The sequence below is a fragment of the Spea bombifrons genome, chromosome 2 (assembly GCF_027358695.1).
Source record: "Spea bombifrons isolate aSpeBom1 chromosome 2, aSpeBom1.2.pri, whole genome shotgun sequence".
NCBI classification, from domain to species: Eukaryota; Metazoa; Chordata; class Amphibia; order Anura; family Pelobatidae; genus Spea; species Spea bombifrons.
In genome coordinates, this window is record NC_071088.1 from 118,680,247 (window position 1) to 118,692,671 (window position 12,425).

Sequence of the window (12,425 nt, forward strand, 5' to 3'; positions counted from 1 at the left end):
GAACTGGCAGGAAGGGGGCGCTTGACTGAGCTACATAACCACGGCTTCCATAGAGGATACGCGAATTATGCCACAGATCAGGTGCACCCCCATCACTCTAAGCCATATTAAAATCTCGCTGTCCCAAATATAAACATTGGAACCGAAGTTAACACAACCGCATGTCCATCAAATTGCCGCACAGGTTGGGTGTACCAGGATAACCAAGCTAGGTTATTTACCAAGATGACGCATATTGGAGAGAAAGGAAACGTGACGCCATTTTGCTACACCTATACGCCGGTTGTATCGGAGGCCTAATATGGCGGTGCCAGGCAATGACGTGTTTTGAATTCAGCTATTTATTTTGTAAAAGAAACGAGATATTGCGTGTTTATAAGAGAAAAACATGTTAAGTCTTTAATTCAACGAATAGGTCGGCGCTTTCGGTAGCCGCGCTCGCGGGGCACTAAAATGGCTAACGGGAACACCTAGAGGCTGAAAAGGACGCGCTGAATGAGGCAAAATGGCCACCGCCTGATTTCCGGCGTATGTACATATTTACGGGCGGGCGATGCAAGATGGCAGAGCGTGTCGTGCGTGTGGCGCACTAATAAATGAACGAACTTTTAGCAAATATTTCGTGTTTAGTAACAAAAATCCCCCGTCCGCCATATTTGTTTAGTATTTTACATAGTGGTTACACTGAGGAAAACTCAGGTTTGTTTGTGTTTTTAGCTACAGGGACATATTTTTTATTTTTATAATATAACAGAGAGTCCTTTTTTGCATAAGATACAGTGTTGTGTGGAGTCGTAGAGAACAGCCTTGAAGAAAACTTTATTTAATTTTCAAGTGACCCGGAGGCCACCATTGCTGTCAGCAGCAAGATATCCTGGCCTAGGGCAGCCGTCCCCCGCCGCCGCTTAACCCTTCATCTCCGCAACCGGCATGTTTACGCTATGGAGCCGGTGCTGGCGCTGTACTCTTATAAGACACTGACCGCTAGGCTATGATGTCATATCCCGGCGCACTGTGTTTTAAATGCACCTTTTAGTGATGCTGACATCACCTGTTTAATGTCTTGAGAATTTGGTGACTTTCTTTGATCAAATGCCATACTGTTGGGAATGATAAAGAAGCAAAAGGAAAGAAGAGAGAGGGGAGATGCGAAAGAAACATTTAAATACTTTTAAGGGCTTTCAATGTGCAGGAAGGACATTTATTTCAAGGAGAAATGTTAACAAGAGACCATAGTCATAAACTTGAGGGTTAGACGTTTCAACATAATGTAAAGAAGTTTTACTTCATCTACCGGGGGATCTTACATTACGTTTACTATATTGGCCTGAATATAGGGTGTGGCCTATAATCGGGGTTTAGCTCAGGGATGCACAGTTCATACCATGTGTTTTTTTTTCTTCTTTATTATTTAGCCCTGCTGGGGGATGCATTGGTAAGTCTGCGTGATGCAGAGAACCCCCACTGCTGCCGGGGCTTCTATAAAGGAGTGACATGACCTTCCGGTACTCCACAAAAGAAGCCCCATAGGGAGCACCGGCCAGCAGCAGCGGGGGTTGTCTGCATGCATCGCATTGACCGGCTGCCCGAGAAGAGGATCCCCTGCAGCGCTGCAGGGGACCCTGATCCTCCTCTATGGCAGCTGGTGAAGTCTGTGCGATGCATGCAGACAACCTCCGCTGCTGTCTTCCACCGAGGGTACTATAAAGGAGCGGAAGTGGCGAGCAGCAACAGAAGTTGTCTACGCGCATCACACAGATGTTTGCCAGCTGCCCCTGTTATACACCAGGGAGTTTTCCAAATTGTTTGTATATAATGTGCTGACTAACTGCATAATAGATACCAAAAATGTTAAAATACATGTATTCCTGTTCATTAGATAAAATACTTTTACCATTCCACTGTGTAATTTTCTTTAAAATGGCTGCAAACTTTGAGGGTGCGGCTTATAATCGAGCCAATACGGTATATCACATACATACACCTTATACCCAGTGGCACTCTACCCTTATCCGTTTAAAATCTCATTAGACAGGCCGTGTGAACCATATGCATCTGGGGGGCAATGGAATTGTTTTCAGCCAATGGAGATAGGTATATGCTTAGGGTCCCTTATGGAGAATATGGCCCTACCTGGATCTAGTCATTACCTCTACATACTTGTTAGCACTATTTTATGACTATTTAAATTCAGTATTTAAGACTATATATATTTGATTCCTATATGTATCAGCCTACAACATTAAATGAGATTAGTAAGCTACAAAGTCAATATGTAACAAATATGTTTGAAACAATTGGAGGGTGCTATTCAAAATTCAGGTGTAAAGGTGGAAAAATCTGTAGGAACGTTGATAATAGTTCTGTTTCTACCACTTGGCAGCAGCGCTTCTGTTTATAGATAAGGCCCATTGTGTGTTGTAAAGAACCTTAAAATACATCGCCTACTTGTGTTTGTCTGAAATAGAGGTTTCCTTACAGCAAATTGTATCAGAATTTGAAATTACCTATTCCTTTTAAAAGTATGTTCATCATTAATGCCACAATGGTTCCTGTGAGAGATAATGCTGTGTACACAGCTTTCAGTCTCAAAGTTCACTATTGTCTCACTTCACTCGGCTGCTAGAATCCCTGAAAGTTAAAGCAGACGCACCACGAAAAATAAACTTGATATTAATCAGTATAGAGTACAATCTATTTCTATAGAGTGTAAAATTCTGTCAGTTTTTATATGCCGTGTAGGCACCTCCTGGAGCTGTGAGGAAGGGGGACAGAGTCCTTTCCCAGTCTCAGTGTTTCTCACTGTGGAAGGACAGATGTAATGTTACAATGTGGAAAGGGCTTTGGAACTCGATACCGCTCTGGCCTCCCCTTTTCACATGAGGATGTATCTAGGAGAAGGTCTGCTTTTCTCTTCTGGCTTTGTCTACTTTCCTATGTTGTCTTGTAGTCTCTGCTACAGAAAGTTTCCCCTTTTGGGTTTTCATGGATGTATTCTGCCAGCAGCTGATGGCACCCCTGGGGACCAGGAGTCAGTTTTACATTGGCCAGTATCTGCCTGCAGACCTCAAGTTTGGCAGCTGCTAGGTAGCACGTAATGTTAAGGGAATAACGTGCAGCAAAGTGTCCATGTTTGTTCTTTTTGGTGGCACGTAATGTTTACCTTTTGTTTACTATGTTAATGAAGTTATGGCTGAGGCTTTTACTCCAAAATTAGTCACATGTTATACTTTAGATATTAGCTCTAAACCTGGGTGCAGGCATAACAAGACAAATATGTACCTTTTATTTTATTTCCACACCTCCGCTACTAACAATGTATATATCCAGTGATGTATTAAACCGGGGCAGCTTCTCCAGCCACCCATTTCATGGCAGAAGATCTACTACCCCCTGGACCTGCCACCCTAAGCACTAACTCTAGTTGACCTAGGCTAGAATCCGCCACTATATGCATCTCAGCCTGCAATCATGGCCCCTGCCTGTTGGCTGACCAACTTTTAATTTTAAAAAGAGGCCTTTGGTCACTTATACCGATGCTGGTGGGGGGGGGGTTCTCTTTTTGCAACAAGTCATGTAATTTGTCATGGGTATTTTGCTTCTGCTGCTTCACTGGAATGGCCAGAGTGGAGCCAGGTTTATAAAGGTTGCAGAGAGTGTTTGGAACTGTAGAATGCTTCTGAAGACACGTGTGATCCAAAGCCTGTAGGAACAAGAGCCAGAGTATGCCAAGGCACGTAGGATCAGAAGACATTTTCCAGGAATAAAGGGGGCCTAAAACATGCCGGTACATCAGAGGTCACTGGTAAAAGAATACAGAATTGGTGTGTGTGTGGGGGGGTCAAGAATAAATCATAGATGAGCCAACTATGGAAAAACACAAGAAAGACAGGTGGATTGTATGAATCACTAACTGCTTAGAGAAAAAAGTTGTTTTATGACAGCTTGAATGTGATGCACATGTGAGGCCAAGGTGTAAGTAGACAATACTTTTGGTGAGAGCTTGGTATGCTCACATTGCAAATAATCAGACCACCGCTGAGGTTTCTCTTAGAGTCTTCTGTAACTATAATGTCACTATTTCTTTTTTGTCTGAGTAGCGCTCGTGGCAGCGTGGGACAGTTTATGAGACGTTTTGAGACTCCTAATCTACGCAGCACGTGCAGCCATTTAGTTGTCTTAAACAGTTATTAGGAGATCTGTTGGGCAGCTTGACCTTTATCGTCTAGCGGTAAATGTATTAATGTGTATCCCACTGCATTCTCCCCACGAGCTCCCTCCCAATTACATTTTTTTCTACACGCTTCTTCCCCTCAGAACTTTCCAATTTGTCTCCTTGTCCATTTCTTTCATCTTTGACCCAAGCTGTCTATCAAGCCTGCACCCTGTCTAACACCTAACCTTTTCCCTTCATCTTAACACTTTCTTGAAAGCTGTGTTCCTTCACTTTTTCATCACCATTGTCCCACTTTCTTATCCCCAAAGCCCACTTTCTCACTAAGCCCATACAGTCCGTTATCCTTCCTCTAACCCTTTTTACCCTCTCTCGGGGGTAAAAGGGTAAGGTTTATTCACTAGCTGGCAGGAGAGTTCTTGTTTAATGCCACAGGCACCAAATGGTAAAGCACCAACACCTGTGAGCTTGTGGTCCATGAATAGCGTGGATGGCCCTGTATTAAGCATAGTTAAATCATCTTGATGATTCAATTATGCATTAGTAGGAGCCAGCTCAGCCCTTCTTGTGTAGGTATGGCCTAGGATAATTCATAGTGAATTAAAGGAGCTGAAACCCCAACTCTTCAGCCAACTTCATGTTTAGTGAATAAACCCTTTTTTGTTGGAACATAAATGGAGTATATTGTATTTCAGTCCACAATTACCATTACCATAATATTTCTGTCATTCTGAATGTGATTAAAAAGGTACAATTGTAACTTTGTATTACGTTAGATTTCTTCCCACGACAGGACTGAAGTCACGGATCCATTATTGCTAAACCTATAGACGGGACAACTTTTTGCAGAAGTTTTAATGTTTCTGTTCATTTTTCCCCTCCCCTCATTAGTAAGAGTGCCACTATTGAGGGGGCTCTACAAAAAAAATAATAATAAGGTAATATAACATAAAACCCATACTAATCCGGATCTATTTATGCTAGTATATAAATGATCACAAAATCAACTGGGAAAACAAGTGGACGTGATCTTATCAGTCGTTGATTAGCTGTACTATTGCTGCATTATACATATGATATACTATAGACTCATAGGACTAGTCAATAACGTGACTCAATAACACGGGAAACCAGAAAGGGATCTGCTCCAGCTTTTGACTGCTTTCCATAGCTATCAAGGGAAAACCAGCAATTTACAGAAATCCAGAGTATTTTCATTCAGGGTTTAAAAGTCGTCTTGATTTTTTTTTGGAGCATCAATGTAAAATATCTTGAATATGCCAGCACTAGCATTTAGGGAGCTATTGCTCCAGAGCAGTGGATGGTCATAATTACTAGTTGATCACATGCCACCTCCACTGTGAAGTGCTGATCTGATAAAACTACTTCAAAGGTGTGACGTGAAAGCCCTACCTGCAATAAGGTGATAAGTCTTTTTTTTTTTTTTTTTTTTACAATTCTGGAGGATTCTTGAGCAGCAAGAATATGAGCTGTTCAAAGCCATATGTACTTGCATAAGCCCACAAATAAATGATAATAATACCACACAGACACAGAGCTGAGTGGCCCGTTTATAAGTTTTGTTATATAGAGTAACACTGCTTGGTAGTCATGTCAAAAGAACCTTCAGTCCCCATTAGTGGTTGCTTTTTATTCCAGTTTACAGGACATGATGAAACTGTTACTTGAAGAACAAGTCCCATGGGTCTGTGTGTGTGTGCTGACCAAATAATAATTCATCAAGCAGACAGGTGTATGTATGCAGTCCAACAATCAGGTATTAGTTGCAAGGCAACAAGTTTAGGAGTGTCCACAAACACGACGACTTGACAACAACCGTGATGGGTGAACTTAACTATGCATTGCGGCCAATAACCCAGAGGAAACTGTTACAAAGTCTATCTCAATACATACATATTTGAAATCATATATATACACTATGTAACAAAACGTTTGTGGACATTTGTGAGGTCAGGCACTGATGTTGGAGAAGAAGGCCAGACTTGCAAGCAGCCTTCCAGTTCATTAAGGTCAGGGTTAAGGTCGGGTTCTGTAAGGGCCAGTCAAGTTCTTTCACACCAAACTCATCGAACCATGTTTTTATGGAGCTTGCTTTGTGGACAGGGGCACAATAATGCTGGAATAGAAAAGAGTCTTCCCCAAACTGGTGCATGCGTCTAAAATGTCTTTGTATGCTGTAACATTAACGTTACACTTCACTGGAACTAATAAGCATAGCCCAAACTATGGAACATTATCCCTCCACCACCAAACTTTACAGTAGGCACTATGCTTTCTGGTATGTAGCGTTCTCCTGCCATCCACCAAACCCAGATTTGTCCATCAGACTTCCAGACAGTGGTGTACTTTACACCACTCCAGCCGACACTTGGCATTGTGCACAGTGAGTGATCTTCAGCTTGTGTGCAGCTGCTTGGGCAAGGAAAACCCATTTCATGAAGCTCCCGACACAGAGCTTGTGCTGACGTTTCTTCCAGAAGCAGTTTATACATCTGTAGTGAGCGATGCTGCAGAAGACAAGGGATTTTTACACCCTACAAGGTTCAGCACTCGACAGCACCCCTCTGTGAGTGTGCTTGGTCTGCCACTTTGTGGACAAACTGTTGCTACTCCTGGACCAGGGGAGAAAACTTGCTTGTGGCAAATGTGGCATCTTACGACAGTACCACGTTTAAAGTTGCTGAGTACTTCCGTACGACCCATTCCATACCCAATGTTTGTCTATGGAGACGGCTGCCTACATGCTTGATTTTATGTACCTGTTAGCAATGGGTGTGACTGAAACGTGTAAACTCATTAATTAGGACAGGGGTCCACATACGCTTGGTCATATAGTGTAAGTACCAGGGTTACTATATCTCTGATAAAAAGTGAGTATCATACTGTATATTTTACCTGCCACACAGGTGCCTCGTTAATAGTGCCCAGAGAATGCTTTAAATTGCTTCAGTCTCTTTTGGGTTTAAAGTCTCGCTGATTCAGCTCCTTGGTAAGAAATAGCCAAAAAAATAATGGAAGCAGATAAAGAAAAAGACAGTGGTAAAATTACTGAATGCCACAAAATATTTTTTTTTTGTATAAATACAGTATATTTTGGCATTGAGGTTTTTTAGCGCTGCCTTTCTTTTTTGTTTATCTGATTCCCTATTATCCCCGCTGTGTAACATTGCTCTTATTTAGTATTCATGCATTCTTCTTGCCGTGCTTTGTGACACATGGACCACATGAAGGTCATCAGGGTCACTCTGTTGAGCATAACTCCACATGCATGATCTGGAGATCATGCTTAAAATATGATTGCCTTGCAACACATCTAGGACTTTGGCAACACAGAAAGCCCTCTAGTAGCCAAAACTTTGTGACATTTCTATTTGTCACTTTACTTGCTGCAAGGATGTGCACGTTATCCTGGCATTTAAAAGGGTTTCTCGTAACCTGAGCTTTCCAGCAACCTGACACCACCTTATCTCCGTTGGTGTTTGAGCTGGAACAGTGCTATACTCTAAAGCGTTCCTCTGCGTGATCTATGCCTCTCCCACCTGCTCCATTGTGCTATTATTGTCACCATACTACTTGTAAACCGACATGATGAAACTTTCATTGTTTTTGGGCATTGTTTACCAAACCCACTCTTCAAGTTACTCAGCCATACAAATCATTACAATCTATCGGCATCCTCACCTGTGCTAGGAGAGTAAATGGAAACCCACCCGAATAGATGCACCTAACCCGGAACTCCTGAACAAACACTGTTTAATACAGAACACGTTTTCCAAAAGCGGCCCTTATGCAGAATTACAGTGGCCCCATTGATCACCAGAAGCAACAGCCCTGACAAAATACAAATTAACTGTCATCATTACCATCAGTATTTAAGTCAGGCAGGCTTTTATTTATTTTTTAATGACAGAGTATGCTATTTCTGCAGTAAATATGTGCAAAGTGTGTTACTATCACCAAAACAATTCCAGGAACCACCTCACTGTATAAATATAACAGTGTCTCTAACCAGCCTGTCGTCTTGTCTTCTACGTCTCAAGAGTTTCCATCGTAATATATTGTTAGAGGAAGAGCCAAAATAGCAAATTAGAAGTTTTATTTTCACAAGCAGGGTAAGAAATTAAACAGTATTGTTCTCTTTTTTACATTAAATGACATATCGTAATAGCATCGTTATTTAGCTTTGTCTGTGCAGGATATGATGGCAATCCTCTGACGGACTCATCACCGCCATCTCTCAGAGGGACACAACACAGGAACCTGCAGCAATCGATTAAAATGAGTGACTGAGGGTGCGTGCTACAGCTCTGTGCAGGGGCCTTACAAAGAGCATTTCCTTAAAACGACTTCATTCATTCAGTCACTGCTGGAAGACGAGGACGATGATGATCTCTGGAACAAAGAGAGGAAAATAAAAAGAGGGAAATTCAGCAACAGATTGGTCAGTAAACTACAGCTTATTTGCCATCACTACGGATAGGTCCTTCTCTTTTCTGCACATATACTACATTGTGATAAAGGTTAAGTGATTTTACTCAAGATGGAACAATATCAAAATAAATATTTCAGAGCTCTTTCCTTGTATGTGAGAAATCAGCGCAATCACAGAAATAGCCTTCCATATCTGTCAATTAAGTGATGTCTCCAATGGACCATCAAAGAGAGGCATGCAAGTTCATTGATACCATTTGTGCAAATAGAGATAGGATAGGATAGGAGAAACTCTAGGAAGCTTAGAAGGTAAAACGAGGTGGAGAGGGGGACAAAGTTAGGAGAACTGCATCTGTCCCCTTCTGTTTGTAAACACTGAATTTCTGTGTGCTTCTCCTCCTTCCAGCACAGGACATGTTAAACGACCTTCCACCTATACACTTCAGCGACATATACACTTAAGTTGTCAGACAAGTTGTGGAGGTAACTGGACTCGATACAGGAATGCCCTGCTTAAACAAGCTTACAATCTCCTAGGTTGAGCGAACTTGTCTAAGCAGGGGTCGTCTAACTTTTTGTTTTTAAAATGGTTATGTGATGCACTCCTCATTACTTCCTGTTCCCAACTGTACAGTGCTGCAAAATATGCCGCTAAAACCAATAGACAACAATATACTAAGGTTTAGAACCTAATCAATAGCTAAAGGGAATTTGAAAATAATTTTTACCCATTTTACTATTCATAAATAGCATGTTTCTCTACCAGAAACAACTGAGTTGACCCGTATAGTGCACAATACAATTTGCAAGGAATCTGATTTAACCATGAGATGCACCCTGGGGTTGGACCTTCATAAAGCAGTTTATTGATTACAGGAAGAATTGACAGGTGAGTTTTCATAATTGACATTATGAAGGGCCAACCCCAGCAAACATCTCCTGTAGGAAAAGCATGGTTTCCTCACTGTCTCCTCACCTACTGAATTATACCTAATAAAGGGCAGCTCAGCCCTTTCTACAGATACCCCCCCAATGATGAACCTTCGCAATGAAGTGATTGAAATGGTTTTGAACTGAATATCCATGTAGTTGAATTAAAGGCAATTGACAGTTTGTGAGTAGAGCCCTGAGTGGCACTTGGTTAGTAACTTTATTATTACATACAATACTTTCTTTGGTATTTTCTAAAAATGAACTTCTCACCCTTCCATGCATGTGCTTGTTGTGTTTATTAGCTTTATGCGCCTTCTTCATCTTCTTCCTCATCTTCTTATCCATAACCTGACCAGGTAAGAGTGGCACTCCTGGCATCATAGGGTTGACTGCATGCCCTGGCATGCCTGGTGGATAGTGACCAGGGTGCATTGGATAGCCCTGCTGGCCAGGAGGATATGAAGGATGAGGCCCAGGGTAGCCAGGTTGTCCAGGAGGGTAGACTGTATGCCCCGGAGGATATCCAGGCTGTCCTGGAGGATACGCAGGCTGTCCTGGAGGATACGCAGGCTGTCCTGGGTGAGGGTACTGGCCGCCAGGTACTGTCCCTGGAGGGTAACCTGGATTAGTGGAAGGTGGGTACCCTGGGTTTGGAGGGTAGCCCGGTTGACCTGTCACAAAGAAGAAGGAAGCACACTGTAAATCCCATCATCATACAAGCCTACTTGAGGATAGATCCAATACAAAGCACATACTAGTGTGTCATTACTGATGTGGAGGATTCCTCCAGAGATGAAATGATCTACATGCTCCAACTATCAAGCAGGATTAATGTACAGAATATAGGTTTTCTGGCTTCTCGTTACGGTGTTAAAAAGAACCCATCAAAAACATCTGAACACCTAACCTTTCCCTAACATGCTCCTCAGAAGAATATTTTATTTTGTTGCCCAATATTTTCATGTTGACAGGATTTGTAGTTGCCCCTGAGCATAGAAATAAAGATGCTCTTGGGACTTAATAAAGAAATAAAGATACCCTGCAGCCATGAGGACAGCAAGTGTCCTCCGATAAGTGTTTCTTGTTCTTCTATAATGCAAAGACGCTTTTAATGTTCTACTTGATAAACATTTAAATAGGATACAGTACATTAGCTTCCCTGATGATTGCATACATCCCTAACCTCCACATATTGTGTGGAATAACGAGAGCAATATATCGAGGGGGGTATAGAAACAATAAAGTGCTATACATTGTATGCATAGGTGCGGATACTAGTTGTACTTCAATTGAACTACTTTTACATCAATGACACTCCCGCTGTGCTATAATGAATAAGCATTTATGGCAACATTTTTTTTTTTTTTTTTTACAAATAACCAAGTTAATTATTTTGCTTTACCTACGGGTACATACCTGGAGCATTTGGGTTCCACATGTTTTTCTTTGATCCGGGAGCTAGATATTTTCCTATACATAATTAAAAACACAGAAAGTAGGCTGAAAAATTTTACTTTTTTTTTTTTAAAGTGACACTTTGCAAAATGTACCATGCAGGGGTAAATTTTCCCCTGTCTCAATTTCAAGTATATTTCTGGCGTTCTGGAAGCACAAGCATACACATTATGCAAAGAACTGAATAATGTGCCCAACCCGGACAGATGCCGGGTGCAGTTGTCAGGCGGTAATGCAGGTTTATTAAGCGCTGCGTAAATTGTTGGCGCTATATAAATAAAAGATAATAATAATATTACAGAGAAGTTATTGGATGCATCTGAATCTCTCCATGTATCTAATGGGCCAAGTCTTGAATCACCAGCTACATGACTGTATGTCGCTGCTCAGAATGAAGAGATAAGCAGGACAGCCAGCAAAAGGTATGGAACAGACAAGGGTGCGGCATCAGTGAGGAGACAAGCCGTGCCCTGGAGGCAATTATTCACTGTATCAGCGGCTGCTGTCCTGATTCATTCACTGTATCAGCAGGTGCTGTCCGGCTATTAATGCTTAAGGCGTGGACTTTTGTAGCTCTACAGAGCGTTTCACCCATGGCTGACATTACCATTCCTTAAATCACAACAAAGCAAGTAAAAAAAGACCCATTTTCACTTTGGAACTTATTTCCCATCTACGCCTCTTAAGAAATGAAAAGTGAAGACTGGAGCAAGTACACTAAGAAACCATAACTAGAATGAATTTTTTGTCCATAAGAAAGAATGGTTTGTCACATATCAGAGACCGCAGTATGGAATGCGTATACCCAGCACACACTGATACATGATATAGGGGTATAAGGGGAATATTAATGTATCCAGAGCTGGCTGACATACGCTTTACACAAGAAAACCTGCCCCTGCCCCATGGATCCTGTACAAAAGCCTGTTATACTAGGGAGGGCCATCTAAACATGCAGCTCTGCTAGTGACACTGCTGAATGCGCCACTGGGGTCTGTCTGGGTGCCCATATTATCAGGGACAGACAACCAGCATTATGTACATTACATAATAACTCCCAGTATCCTTGGACAGGCGGGCTCTGGCTGAGGGGATATGTCTGAGTTTATGTAGACACAGAAGTAGCGCGCTGGGAGCATTGATATTACCTGCCCGGTTCTCCGCTCGGGATGATGCTCTTTACTTCTTCCGGGAGACTTTGGACTTTATTTTCATTTGAGCTCCACCCATCAATTCCGTTATTCTCATTGGTTAATCCGCCTAACCCCGACTTCTCATTGGATGACTTTTAACATGTCCCACCTACTTCTCCTACCCTGCATAAGCATGCCTAGGATGACTGCAGTGTGATTAACCCCTCAGGCACCAGTTCTTTTGTTTTTTTACTTGTTTGTTGCCGTTATAACGCCTC

General features: G+C 42.0%; 1 protein-coding gene across 2 annotated transcripts; it reads right to left on the reverse strand.

Annotated features, from left to right (window-relative positions):
* Window positions 1-8,082: 8,082 nt before the first annotated feature.
* PRR13 (proline rich 13) lies at window positions 8,083-12,323 on the reverse strand. 2 transcript variants are annotated; one of them, XM_053456207.1, is made up of 4 exons: window positions 12,163-12,323; window positions 10,976-11,029; window positions 9,830-10,230; window positions 8,083-8,587 (listed from the first exon to the last, which is right to left on the reverse strand). In XM_053456207.1, the coding sequence occupies exons 2-4, from the start codon at window positions 10,995-10,997 to the stop codon at window positions 8,552-8,554; spliced, it is 459 nt and encodes a 152-aa protein (XP_053312182.1). In that variant the 5' UTR covers window positions 10,998-11,029; window positions 12,163-12,323; the 3' UTR covers window positions 8,083-8,551. The 2 variants fall into 2 exon arrangements, with proteins under 2 accessions (XP_053312182.1, XP_053312183.1); XM_053456208.1 differs by lacking the exon at window positions 12,163-12,323 and adding an exon at window positions 11,213-11,234.
* Between the last annotated feature and the right edge of the window lie 102 nt (window positions 12,324-12,425).